At 52.5% G+C, this 14,128-nt stretch overlaps 1 protein-coding gene across 1 annotated transcript in view; it reads left to right on the forward strand.

The window, feature by feature from the left end:
• Positions 1-14,128, forward strand: part of KDM3B (lysine demethylase 3B) — a 158,605-nt gene that overhangs the window by 10,635 nt on the left and 133,842 nt on the right. Inside the window, exons 2-4 of the mRNA XM_075344677.1 lie at positions 6,061-6,228; positions 13,621-13,734; positions 13,828-13,936. Coding sequence (XP_075200792.1) covers positions 6,061-6,228; positions 13,621-13,734; positions 13,828-13,936 — 391 coding nt within the window. The remainder of the gene's footprint in view (positions 1-6,060; positions 6,229-13,620; positions 13,735-13,827; positions 13,937-14,128) is intronic.

Genomic DNA, 14,128 nt, shown 5'->3' on the forward strand with positions numbered 1-14,128 from the left:
ACTCTGTACCCCCATCGGGGATGTGCATGGAGCGCCTACATCCCGGACGCTGCAGCAGCTGCTTATTTGTGACGGCCGGCGGACTTCCGCGCCGACCGCGCCTGTTTGTCGGCCGCGGTGTTAAATTTAGTCCCCGGCTTCAATTGCGGCCTAGTAGCAAAACTCCCGCCCCCGGGCCTGTCTATCAGGGATAAGGGCGGGACTGCCGACCTGACGTCGGCTGTGAGGGCCAGGGCATCCTGTATGTTCCTCCCCCCCTCACTGATCACTGTGGGGACTCCAGATTCCCGCACTTTTCTAACGCCGCCCACGGCTTCTCTCCTCCCCTGAGAGCTCCGGCAGCCATTTCTTTGGCACTCTGCCTGTGGAAGATTTCCTGGAAAGAGCTCTGCAACGCTGGGAGACCTAAGGCAGGGAATCTGGAGGACACACACTCCGCTTTTTAGCGGTCGGTAAGCCACACCGGTCACCCGGTGCTGGTCCCCTTAGGGTGCCGGAATAGATACTATATATATTTATATATTTCTGTTCGGTCGGGCTGTATACCCTTCCCATATACCCTCAGTGATCACTCTCCTAGGAGACAACAGCATGTCGTCCACAAGGAGCAAGGGGGCCAAGACACAGGGTTATTTTGCGACCTGTACCTCTTGTGCGGCTAAGTTACCTGCGGGTTCCACCTACCCTCACTGTGAGCAATGCTCAACCCCTGTTTTACTTTCACAACCGGAGCCTCGGTCACTAGTGGGCCCCTCGGCTCAGGTAGAATCCCTTGCTTCCCCTGTCCAGGCGGCAGGGACAGAGTTTGCAGTTTTTGCTGAAAAACTCTCTGAGTCACTCTCACAATCCATGGCTCAGTCCATGGACAAATGGTCTGCCAAGCTGCTGGAAGCTTTGCAGTCCAGACCGGTCCCTACACAGGCCCCGGGCCCTGTTGGATCTTCACCCCCAGGCCCCTCTCTGCCCGCGCCACAGCACGTTCCCAGGGGGGGCCCTAGGTCTCATGGGGAGGACTCCGGCCCGGACCACAGTCCCAGACCGGCTAAGCGGGCACGCTGGGACTCTTCCCCGACTTCTTCACGCTGCTCGGGTTCCCAGCGTGAGGACTATCTGGAGGACGAGGCGGACGTCGCAGCTCAGGGCTCTGACACTGACGTTGCCCTCAATCTTGATACACCTGACGGGGACGCCATAGTAAATGATCTTATCTCGTCCATCAACCAGGTGTTAGATATCTCTCCTCCACCGCCACCTGTAGAGGAGTCGACTTCTCAGCAGGAGAAACACCAGTTTCGGTTCCCTAAACGTACACGGAGTGTGTTTTTCGATCACTCTAACTTCAGAGATGCTGTCCAGAAGCCCAGAGCGGTTCCGGACAAGCGCTTTACTAAGCGCCTTACTGACACACGTTACCCCTTCCCTTCTGACGTTGTCAAGGGTTGGGCTCAATGTCCCAAGGTGGATCCCCCAGTCTCTAGATTGGCGGCTAGATCTGTGGTATCGGTTGCAGATGGATCATCGCTAAAGGATGCCACTGACAGGCAGATAGAGCTCCTGATGAAATCCATCTATGAAGCCACGGGCGCGTCTTTTACCCCGGCCTTTGCAGCCGTGTGGGCACTACAAGCTATCTCAGCTTGTCTGGCTGAGATTAATGCCGTTACACGTAATTCTGCTCCGCAGGTTACGTCTTTGACTTCCCAGGCGTCAGTTTTTTCTTCCTACGCCATGAACGCAGTTTTAGACTCTGCTAGCCGTACAGCGGTGGCATCCGCTAACTCTGTGGCAGTCCGCTGGGCCATGTGGCTGCGCGAATGGAAGGCAGACTCGGCTTCCAAGAGGTTCTTAACCGGTTTGCCGTTTGCTGGCGACCGATTGTTTGGCGAACGTTTGGATGAGATTATTAAGGAATCTAAGGGAAAGGACTCCTCCTTGCCCCAGTCCAAGCCAAAGAGACCTCAGCAACGACAGATACATTCGAGGTTTCGGTCCTTTCGTCCCTCCGCCAAGCCCCAATCCTCTTCGTCCAGCAGGCCGGAGAAAGGCCAGAGGAACTCCTATGCGTGGCGGGCTAAGTCACGCCCCCAAAAGGCCGCAGGAGGCACTGCTTCCAAGGCGGCCTCCTCATGACTCTCGGCATCCCCGAACCGCATCCTCGGTCGGTGGCAGGCTCTCCCGCTTTTGCGACGCCTGGTGGCCACAGGTTCAAGACCGATGGGAGAGTTCAGCTCTCGTCCTCAGACTCGTTTCTTCAGAACATCTCCGCCCCCCGAGCGAGCCGATGCACTTTTTCAGGCGGTGAACGCTCTGAAAACAGAAGAAGTTGTGATCCCTGTTCCCCCCCCAGGAACATGGTCGCGGCTTTTACTCCAACTTGTTTGTGGTGCCAAAGAAGGACGGCTCGTTCCGTCCCGTTCTGGACCTCAAACTACTCAACAGACATGTGAGCACCAGACGGTTTCGGATGGAATCTCTCCGCTCTGTCATCGCTTCAATGTCACAAGGAGACTTCCTAGCATTGATCGACATCAAGGATGCTTATCTCCATGTGCCGATCGCACCCGACATCAACGCTTTTTGCGCTTCGCCATCAGGGACGAACACCTTCAGTTCGTGGCATTGCCTTTCGGCCTGACGACAGCCCCACGGGTGTTCACCAAGGTCATGGCATCTGTTGTGGCGGTGCTACACTCTCAGGGCCACTCGGTGATTCCCTACTTAGACGATCTTCTGGTCAGGGCACCCTCTCAGTTGGCGTGTCAAAACAACCTTTCCGTCGCTCTGGCGACTCTCCAGCAGTTCGGGTGGATAATCAACTTCCCAAAATCCAAGTTGACACCGACCCAATCACTGACGTACCTTGGGATGGAGTTTCATACTCAGTCAGCTGTAGTCATGCTACCGCGGGACAAACAGCTTTCTCTGCAGGCAGGAGTGCAATCTCTTCTTCGGGGTCAGTCACACCCCTTGAGGCGCCTCATGCACTTCCTGGGGAAGATGGTGGCAGCGATGGAGGCAGTGCCCTTCGCGCAATTCCATCTGCGGCCACTCCAGTGGGACATTCTCCGAAAATGGAACAGGAGGTCGACTTCACTCGACAGGAACGTCTCTCTGTCCCTTGCAACCAAGACGTCACTTCAGTGGTGGCTCCTTCCCAACTCTCTGTTGCAGGGGAAATCCTTCCTACCCCCCACCTGGGCTGTGGTCACGACGGACGCGAGCCTGTCAGGGTGGGGGGCGGTTTTTCTCCACCACAGGGCTCAGGGAACCTGGACTCCGATAGAGTCATCCCTTCAGATCAATATTCTGGAGATAAGGGCAGTGTATCTAGCCCTATTGGCCTTTCATCGGTGGCTGGAGGGCAGGCAGATCCGAATCCAGTCGGACAACGCCACGGCCGTCGCTTACATCAACCACCAAGGCGGCACTCGCAGTCGTCAAGCCTTCCAGGAAGTCCGGCGAATTCTGCAGTGGGTGGAAGCCACAGCCTCCACCATCTCCGCAGTTCACATCCCGGGCGTAGAAAACTGGGAAGCAGATTTTCTCAGCCGACAGGGCATGGACGCGGGGGAATGGTCTCTTCACCCAGACGTGTTTCGAGAGATCTGTCGCCGCTGGGGAACGCCGGACGTCGATCTCATGGCGTCACGGCACAACAACAAAGTCCCGGCATTCATGGCCCGGTCTCAAGATCACAGAGCTCTGGCGGCGGACGCATTAGTTCAGGATTGGTCGCAGTTTCGACTTCCCTATGTGTTTCCTCCTCTGGCGATGCTCCCCAGAGTGCTGCGCAAAATCAGGTCCGACTGTCATCGCGCCATTCTCGTCGCTCCAGATTGGCCGAGGCGGTCGTGGTACCCGGATCTGTGGCATCTCACGGTGGGTCAACCGTGGGCGCTCCCAGACCGCCCAGACTTGCTGTCTCAAGGGCCGTTTTTCCATCTCAATTCTGCGGCCCTCAACCTGACTGTGTGGCCATTGAGTCCTGGCTCCTAGCGTCCTCAGGGTTATCTCAAGATGTCATTGCCACTATGAGACAGGCCAGGAAACCAACGTCCGCCAAGATCTATCACAGGTCTTGGAGGATCTTCTTATCCTGGTGCTCTGACAAGGGTTTTACTCCCTGGCCCTTTGCCTTACCCACTTTTCTTTCATTCCTTCAATCCGGAATGGACAAGGGTTTGTCTCTCGGCTCTCTCAAGGGACAAGTATCGGCGCTTTCCGTATTTTTTCAAAAGCGTCTAGCCAGGCTACCGCAGGTCCGCACGTTCCTGCAGGGAGTTTGCCACATAGTCCCACCTTACAAGCGTCTGCTGGAACCCTGGGACCTCAATAGGGTGCTAACTGCTCTTCAGAAACCACCTTTCGAGCCGCTGCGGGAGGTCTCTTTATCACGTCTTTCGCAAAAGGTGGCATTTCTAGTGGCAGTTACGTCGCTCCGTAGAGTGTCGCAACTGGCAGCGCTGTCATGCAAAGCCCCCTTCCTGGTTTTTCACCAGGATAAGGTGGTTCTACGTCCGGTCCCGGAATTTCTCCCTAAAGTGGTATCCCCTTTTCATCTCAATCAGGATATCTCCTTACCTTCATTTTACCCTCATCCAGTTCACCAATGTGAAAAGGATTTGCACTCATTAGATTTAGTGAGAGCACTCCGACTCTACGTGTCTCGCACGGCGCCCCTGCGCCGTTCAGATGCCCTCTTTTGTCCTTGTCGCTGGCCAGCGTAAGCGTTCGCAGGCTTCCAAGTCAACATTGGCTCGATGGATCAAGGAACCAATTCTTGAATCCTACCGTTCTTCTGGGCTTCCACTTCCTTCAGGGTTGAAAGCCCATTCTACCAGAGCCGTGGGTGCGTCCTGGGCATTGCGGCACCGGGCTACGGCTCAGCAGGTGTGTCAGGCAGCTACCTGGTCTAGTCTACACACTTTTACGAAACACTATCAGGTGCATACCTATGCTTCGGCAGACGCCAGTCTAGGTAGGCGAGTCCTTCAGGCGGCGGTTGCCCACCTGTAAGAGGGGGTCGTTTTCGGCTCTTTTTATCGAGGTATTCTTTTACCCACCCAGGGACTGCTTTTGGACGTCCCAATTGTCTGGGTCTCCAAATGGAGCGACAAAGAAAAAGGGAATTTTGTTTACTTACCGTAAATTCCTTTTCTTCTAGCTCCTATTGGGAGACCCAGCACCTGCCCCTGTGCCCTTCGGGCTGTTGTTTTTTTGTGTACACATGTTGTTGCATGTTGAATTGTTCTTTTGGTTCATGGTTTCAGTTCTCCGAACATCCTTCGGATTGAATTTACCTTAGACCAATTTATAAGTTTCCTCCTTCCTGCTTTTGCACCAAAACTGAGGAGCCCGTGATGCACGGGAGGGTGTATAGGCAGAGGGGAGGGGTTACACTTTTTAAAGTGTAATACTTTGTGTGGCCTCCGGAGGCAGAAGCTATACACCCAATTGTCTGGGTCTCCCAATAGGAGCTAGAAGAAAAGGAATTTACGGTAAGTAAACAAAATTCCCTTCATTTTATATTATATATATTTATATAATATTATATAAATATAATATAATTATAATAATATTAGTAAACACCCTCAGTTAGAAATGTAGTATAGTTCTCATGATTAGCCATGTCTCTTACCTCATCTGCAGGGCATTGCAGCTTAGGTATCCATGGTTATGACTATTAGCAACTAACTAACTCTAAATATATGAGTGGCTGTAACCATGGATGTCTAAGCCACTGTAATGCCCTGCACATGAGGTAAGAGGCATAGCTAATCAGGAGAACTATACTACATTTCTAATTGGAGGTATTTGCGAATATTATTATTATTACACCTACTACATGTTGGGAAAGGACCTTCAAGATTGTATGCCCCTTTAACCTGATAACTTCTGTAGAGGTCCACGGAGCCATACAGCAGTTACATTTACTCTGATTTAATACAGAAGATGGATTCAATGACCAAGAAAGTGTTGCATACTTTATAAGAATCCTCCTAGAGAGAGATTGTTTATATAAATGATATAATGTACCAAATGTCTTCTTTCTTTTATCAGGTGTATGTAGAATTTGATGCTAAAAGCTCCAGACCGCATTCATGGGTGCAAGTCCATGGAAAAGATATTTTGGTGATCTTGCTGGAAGGGCCACTGGTTTGGTCACCAAGAAAAGAACCTCTTCTGATCCAGGGGAGCCGCATTTGTCCCACACATTGGCCAGCACTGGTGAGTCTTTTGCATGCTATGTATAATGATCCTCCTTAAAAGCTAACCTTTTAACATAAGCATGGCACACAGGAGTGTTGCCCCATGCCAGTTCAGACCGTGGAGAACAAAATGTAGGTACATTTTGTGTTTTGTAAACTTTTTTTGCCTTATTTTTTGTGTTAAAAATCAGTTTACCTGGCTATTTTTTGATTGTGAATTTTTTTTTATGATGAGGGAGCACATCTGGGATAATCTTTGTCATGTTCGGATGACTTTTACTTTGTCATTCTCCTTAATGTACCCGTATGCCATCAATAGTTGAATGCTCATTTAGACTGCTTTCACACATCCGGTTTTTCCTGTGCGGCACAATCCGGTGCTTTGCAGAAAAACCGCAACTGTTTTTTTTTGCCGCCGGTTGCGTTTTTTTTGCATAGACTTCCATTAGTGCCGTATTGTGCCGTATGGGCTTGCGTTCCGTCCGATTTTTGCCATATGCGGCAGATTTAGCCGATGCGGCGGCCGGATGGAACGTTGCCAGGCACGTGTTTTTGTCCGGGAAAAAAAAACCCACATCGCGCCGCATCCAGCCGATGCGGCGCGTTTGCAATGCATGCCTATGGACGCCGTATGCGTTTTTTTTCTTCTGCGCATGCTCAGTAGCCTGCTGCAAGCGGCAAAAACCGGACGGACCGCATGTCAAAAACGTATGCAAAGTATGCGGTTTTGTCGTCGCATCCGTTGCATAGGTTTTAGAGCCGGATTGGCCGGCTCTGCTAAAACCAGAGGTGTGAAAGCAGCCTTAGCCAGCAACTATTCTTCCTAACACTCTCATACACATGAAACCTCGTTGTGGCCAAGTATGCATTTATTTTTAAAGGGAATCTGTCACCAGGTTTTTCTTTGTCGCTCCATTGGGAGACCCAGACAATTGGGTGTATAGCTTCTGCCTCCGGAGGCCACACAAAGTATTACACTTTAAAAAGTGTAACCCCTCCCCTCTGCCTATACACCCCCCCGTGCATCACGGGCTCCTCAGTTTTGTGCTTTGTGTTGAAGGAGGCACACATTCACGCAAGCTCCACATTTTAGTCAGCAGCAGCTGCTGATTATATCGGATGGAAGAAAAGAGGGCCCCAGGGCCCCCGGCATGCTCCCTTCTCACCCCACTAAGTCGGCGGTGCTGTTAAGGTTGAGGTACCCATTGCGGGTACAGAGGCTGGAGCCACATGCCGTTTTCCTTCCCCATCCCTTAGACGCTCTGGGAGAAGTGGGATCCTATCCGGTCATCCAGGCACTGGGACCGGGCTCCCTCCGCAGCCCCTGTGGGAATCTGCCGGACAGGAGACTTAATATCATCAAGGACAGGCCCTGCATCCAGAAGGTACTCTGTGTCCCCTTGGGGACGGTGTATGGAGCGCTCGTGTCACTGACACCGCAGCGGCTGCTGTATTTTTAAGACGGCCGGGACTACCGCGCCGACCGGGCCTGTTTGTCGGCCGCGGTATTAAATTTAGTCCCCGGCTTCTGCGGCCTAGTACCATAACTCCGGCCCCCGGGCCTGCCAGTCAGGGGTAAGGGCGGGACGGTCGACTTGACGTCGACAGTGAGGGCTGGAGCATACATTAGGTGTCCTCCTCCCCCCTCACTGATCACTGTGGGGCACCAGATTCCCGCACTTGATTAGTCGCCGCCCACGGCCCCCTCCTCCCCTGAGAGCTCCGGCAGCCATTTTTACATCATTCTGCCGGTGGAGGATTTCAGAAACGAGCTCTGCAGCTCTGGGAGGCCCAGGGCAGGGAATCTGGTGGTCACACAACCGCTTGGGCGGTCGGTAAGCCACACCGGTCACCGGTGCTGGTCCCCCTGGGGTGCCGAAGTGTATATATTTATAGATATATCTGTATACATTTTCTCTGTTCGGCCGCATTGTTTTTGCTGGCTATATACCCTCAGTGATCACTCTCCTAGGACACAACAGCATGTCGTTCACAAGGAGTAAGGGTGCCAAGACACAGGGTTATTTTGCAACCTGTACCTCTTGTTACCTGCAGGTTCCACCTACCCTCACTGTGAGCAATGCTCGGCCCCTGTTGCACTCGCTCAGCCGGAGCCTCGGGCACTGGTGGGACCCTCGGCTCAGGTAGAACCGCCGGCTGCCCCTATCCAGGTGACAGGGACAGAGTTTGCAGTTTTGGCTGAGAAACTCTGAGTCGCTTTCACAATCCATGGCTCAGTCTATGGACAGATGGTCTGCTAAGATACTAGAAGCCTTGCTGTTCAGACCGGTCCTTACACAGGCCCCGGGCACTGTAGGATCATCGCCCCCAGGGCCCTCTCGGGCTGCGCCGCAGCGTGCTCCTAGGGTGGCCCCTATGTCTCACGGGGAGGACTCCGGCACGGACCGCAGTCCCAGACCGGCTAAGCGGGCTCGCTGGGAATCTTCCCCGACTTCATCACGCTGTTCGGGGTCTCAGCTTGAGGACTCTCTGGAGGATGAAGTGAACGTCGCAGCTCAGGGCTCTGAACCTGACGTTGCTCTCAATCTTGATACACCTGAAGGGGACGCCATAGTAAATGACCTTATAGCGTCCATCAACCAGGTGCTAGATCTCTCTCCCCCAACTCCACTTATAGAGGAGTCGGATTCGCAGCAGGAAAAGCACCAGTTTAGGTTTCCCAAACGTACACGGAGTGCGTTTTTCGATCACTCTAACTTCAGAGAGGCTGTCCAGAAGCACAGAGCATTTCCGGACAAGCGCTTTAATAAGCGCCTTAATGACACACGTTACCCCTTCCCCTCTGACGTAGTTAAGGGTTGGGCTCAATGTCCCAAGGTGGATCCGCCAGTCTCTAGATTGGCGGCTAGATCCGTAGTTTCAGTGGCAGATGGTTCATCGCTCAAGGATGCCACTGACAGGCAGATAGAGCTCCTGATGAAATCCATCTATGAAGCCACAGGTGCATCTTTTGCCCCGGCCTTCGCAGCCGTGTGGGCACTCCAAGCTATCTCAGCTTGTCTGTCTGAGATTAATGCGGTCACACGTACCTCTGCTCTGCAAGTTGCGTCCTTGACTTCTCAGGCGTCGGTATTTTCATCCTACGCCATGAATGCTGTCCTGGACTCTGCTAGCCGTACAGCGGTAGCGTCCGCCAATTCGGTGGCAGTCCGCAGGGCCATGTGGCTACGCGAATGGAAGGCAGACTCTGCTTCCAAGAGGTTCTTAACCGGTTTGCCATTTTCCGGCGACCGATTGTTTGGCGAGCGATTGGATGAAATTATTAAGCAATCCAAGGGAAAGGACTCGTCCTTACCCCAGTCCAAGCCAAACAAACCTCAGCAACGGAAAATTCAATCGAGGTTTCGGTCCTTTCGGCCCTCAGCCAGGTCCCAACCTTCTTCGTCCAACAGGCCACAGAAGGGCCAGAGGAACTCTTATTCATGGCGGTCTAAGTCACGTCCGCCAAAGGCCGCCGGAGGCACCGTCTCCAAGGCGGCCTCCTCATGACTTTCGGCCTCCCCAAACCGCATCCTCGGTCGGTGGCAGGCTCTCCCGCTTTTGCGACGCCTGGTGGCCAAATGTCCAAGACCGATGGGTGAGAGACATTCTGTCTCACGGTTACAGGATAGAGTTCAGCTCTCGTCCCCCGACTCGTTTCTTCAGAACATCTCCGCCCCCCGAGCGAGCCGAGGCACTTTTTCAGGCTGTGAACACTCTGAAGACAGAAGGAGTTGTGATCCCCGTTCCCCTTCAGGAACGTGGTCGCGGGTTTTACTCCAACTTGTTCGTGGTGCCAAAAAAGGACGGATCATTCCGTCCCGTTCTGGACCTCAAACTGCTCAACAGACATGTGAGAACCAGACGGTTTCGCATGGAATCTCTCCGCTCGGTCATCGCTTCGATGTCCCAAGGAGACTTCCTAGCATCAATCGACATCAGGGATGCGTATCTCCATGTGCCGATCGCACCAGAGCATCAACGCTTCCTGCGTTTCGCCATCGGGGACGAACACCTTCAGTTTGCGGCACTGCCGTTCGGCCTGGCGACAGCCCCACGGGTCTTCACCAAGGTCATGGCATCCGTTGTGGCGGTCCTACACTCTCAAGGCCACTCGGTGATCCCTTACTTGGACGATCTCCTAGTCAAAGCACCCTCCCGGGTGGCATGTCAACTCAGCCTGACCGTGGCTCTGGAGACTCTCCAGAGATTCGGGTGGATCATCAATTTCCCAAAGTCAAAGCTGACACCGACCCAGTCACTGACTTACCTCGGGATGGAGTTTCATACTCTCTCAGCGATAGTCAAGCTACCGCTGGACAAACAGCGTTCGCTGCAGACAGGGGTACACTCTCTTCTTCGGGCCCAGTCACACCCCTTGAGGCGCCTCATGCACTTCCTGGGGAAGATGGTGGCAGCAATGGAGGCAGTCCCCTTTGCGCAGTTTCATCTGCGTCCACTCCAATGGGACATTCTCCGCAAATGGGACAGGAGGTCGACGTCCCTGGACAGGAACGTCTCTCTTTCTCTGGCAGCCAAAACCTCTCTTCAGTGGCGGCTCCTTCCCATTTCTCTGTCAAAGGGAAAATCCTTCCTGCCCCCATCCTGGGCTGTGGTCACGACGGATGAGAGTCTGTCAGGGTGGGGAGCGGTTTTTCTCCACCACAGGGCTCAGGGATCCTGGACTCCGACAGAGCCCTCCCTTCAGATCAATGTTCTGGAAATAAGGGCAGTGTATCTGGCCCTGAAGGCGTTTCATCGCTGGCTGGAGGGCAGGCAGATCCGCATACAGTCAGACAACGCCACGGCGGTCGCGTACATCAACCATCAGGGCGGCACGCGCAGCCGTCAAGCCTTCCAGGAAGTTCGGCGGATTCCGCTGTGGGCGGAGGCCACAGCATCCACCATCTCCGCAGTTCACATCCCGGGTGTAGAAAACTGGGAAGCAGACTTCCTCAGTCGCCAGGGCATGGACGCAGGGGAATGGTCTCTTCACCCGGACGTGTTTCAAGAGATCTGTTGCCGCTGGGGAACGCCGGACGTCGATCTCATGGCGTCTCGGCACAACAACAAAGTCCCGGCATTCATGGCACGGTCTCAAGATCACAGAGCTCTGGCGGCGGACGCATTAGTTCAGGATTGGTCGCAGTTTCGACTACCTTATGTGTTTCCTCCTCTGGCAATGCTGCCCAGAGTGTTACGCAAGATCAGGTCCGACTGCCGCCGCGCCATCCTCGTCGCTCCAGACTGGCCGAGGAGGTCGTGGTACCCGGATCTGTGGCACCTCACGGTCGGTCAACCGTGGGCACTCCCAGACCGACCAGACTTGCTGTCTCAAGGGCCATTTTTCCATCTGAATTCTGCGGCCCTCAACCTGACTGTGTGGCCATTGAGTCCTGGATCCTAGCGTCCTCAGGGTTATCTCAAGATGTCATTGCCACTATGAGACAGGCCAGGAAACCAACGTCCGCCAAGATCTATCACAGGGCTTGGAGGATCTTCTTATCCTGGTGCTCTGATAAGGGTTTTACCCCCTGGCCGTTTGCCTTACCCACCTTTCTTTCCTTCCTTCAATCCGGAATGGACAAGGGTTTGTCTCTCGGCTCTCTCAAGGGACAAGTTTCGGCGCTTTCCGTGTTTTTTCAAAAGCGTCTAGCCAGACTTCCGCAGGTCCGCACGTTCCTGCAGGGAGTTTGCCACATAGTCCCACCTTACAAGCGGCCGCTGGAACCTTGGGATCTTAACAGAGTGCTAAGGGCTCTTCAGAAACCACCCTTCGAGCCGCTGCGGGATGTCTCTCTATCACGTCTTTCGCAGAAGGTGGCTTTTCTAGTGGCGGTTACGTCGCTCCGTAGAGTGTCGGAGCTAGCAGCGTTGTCATGCAAAGCCCCCTTCCTGGTTTTTCACCAGGATAAGGTGGTTCTGCGTCCGGTCGCGGAATTCCTGCCTAAGGTGGTATCCCCGTTTCATCTCAATCAGGATATTTCCTTACCTTCATTTTGCCCTCATCCAGTTCACCAATGTGAAAAGGATTTGCACTTGTTAGATCTAGTGAGAGCACTCCGGCTCTACGTGTCTCACACGGCGCCCCTGCGCCGTTCAGATGCGCTCTTTGTCCTTGTCGCTGGCCAGCGTAAAGGGTCGCAGGCGTCCAAGTCAACCTTGGCTCGGTGGATCAAGGAACCGATTCTTGAAGCCTACCGTTCTTCTGGGCTTCCGGTTCCTTCAGGGCTGAAAGCCCATTCTACCAGAGCCGTGGGTGCGTCCTGGGCATTGCGGCACCAGGCTACGGCTCAGCAGGTGTGTCAGGCAGCTACCTGGTCTAGTCTGCACACTTTCACAAAACACTATCAGGTGCATACCTATGCTTCGGCAGATGCCAGCCTAGGTAGGCGAGTCCTTCAGGCGGCGGTTGCCCACCTGTAAGAGGGGGCCGTTTTCGGCTCTTTTTATCGAGGTTTTCTTTTACCCACCCAGGGACTGCTTTTGGACGTCCCAATTGTCTGGGTCTCCCAATGGAGCGACAAAGAAGAAGGGAATTTTGTTTACTTACCGTAAATTCCTTTTCTTCTAGCTCCTATTGGGAGACCCAGCACCCGCCCCTGTTCCCTTCGGGCTGTTTGTTCTTTTGTGTACACATGTTGTTCATGTTGAATTGTTCTTTTGGTTCATGGTTCAGTTCTCCGAACATCCTTCGGATTGAATTTACCTTAGACCAATTTATAAGTTTCCTCCTTCCTGCTTTTGCACCAAACTGAGGAGCCCGTGATGCACGGGAGGGTGTATAGGCAGAGGGGAGGGGTTACACTTTTTAAAGTGTAATACTTTGTGTGGCCTCCGGAGGCAGAAGCTATACACCCAATTGTCTGGGTCTCCCAATAGGAGCTAGAAGAAAAGGAATTTACGGTAAGTAAACAAAATTCCCTTCTTTGCTTCCTAACCAGAGAGCAGCATGATGTAGTGACAGAAACCATAATTCCTGCAATGTGTTATTTACTGGAGTGTTTACTCTAGTGTTGATAATCTCCTGCTGATAAAACAGTTGCTAGAGGACAAGTAAATCTGCTACCATGTAGTCCTTCATGGTCATGAGCTCTGTGCCCTCACCACTGATTGGCAGCTTTCTGCCTATGCACAGTGTACACAATCTGTAATGTGTGCAGTGTTCACAGAGACCTGGTAGATCTACAGCAGGTAAAACTTGGATTTTATCAAAACTACAAGAACCAGTCCCGTTAGTAATATATTACTGGAATCAGGGTCTCCGCCCCGACGTCATGCTTTTAGAGGGTGGAGCAAAAGATGTGAACTAAGCATAACAACTACAGTACTTACAATAATTCAGTCCATAACTGAAATCTCTATTCATGTGCTTACCCCTTCAGTGTGACTTACGTGTGTTTTTCCACAGACATTCACAACCCTGGTGGATAAATTGGGTCTGGGAACCCTGGTCCCTATCGAGTTCCTGTTAGAAGAAATCTTGCATTTCCTCCCAGATGCCAGCACTCTCCGTCTCTACAAGGTAGAACCTGCGTCTTGTCATTAAAGATGAGTTTTTTTAATTTGTCTTTTAGTCTCTAAGACCCCTGATGAATCTCCTTATTTTGTATTGCAGCAAATGGGAGTTGACAGCCACAAATTGGTTTTAAAAGAACAGCCGTTCTTGCGGGATGCAGTTACTAACATCATTAACTCAAGGAAAGTCCAAGAAATCATTTTAACAGGTATGCATTATAATGAGTATATATATATAATATGAGTGTATAATGAGGATGTTTCTGTACTTAGATCCAAATGAAAGTCTATGGAGGCCTGTAAGACGAACGTGTGTGAGCCCTCCTTCTTATCGATGCTATATATATACATCTCACACTTCGTGCTAGCAGCATCATACTATTTTATACATTGCATGGAAT

Source organism: Anomaloglossus baeobatrachus, chromosome 4, assembly GCF_048569485.1.
Source record: "Anomaloglossus baeobatrachus isolate aAnoBae1 chromosome 4, aAnoBae1.hap1, whole genome shotgun sequence".
Taxonomy (NCBI): Eukaryota; Metazoa; Chordata; class Amphibia; order Anura; family Aromobatidae; genus Anomaloglossus; species Anomaloglossus baeobatrachus.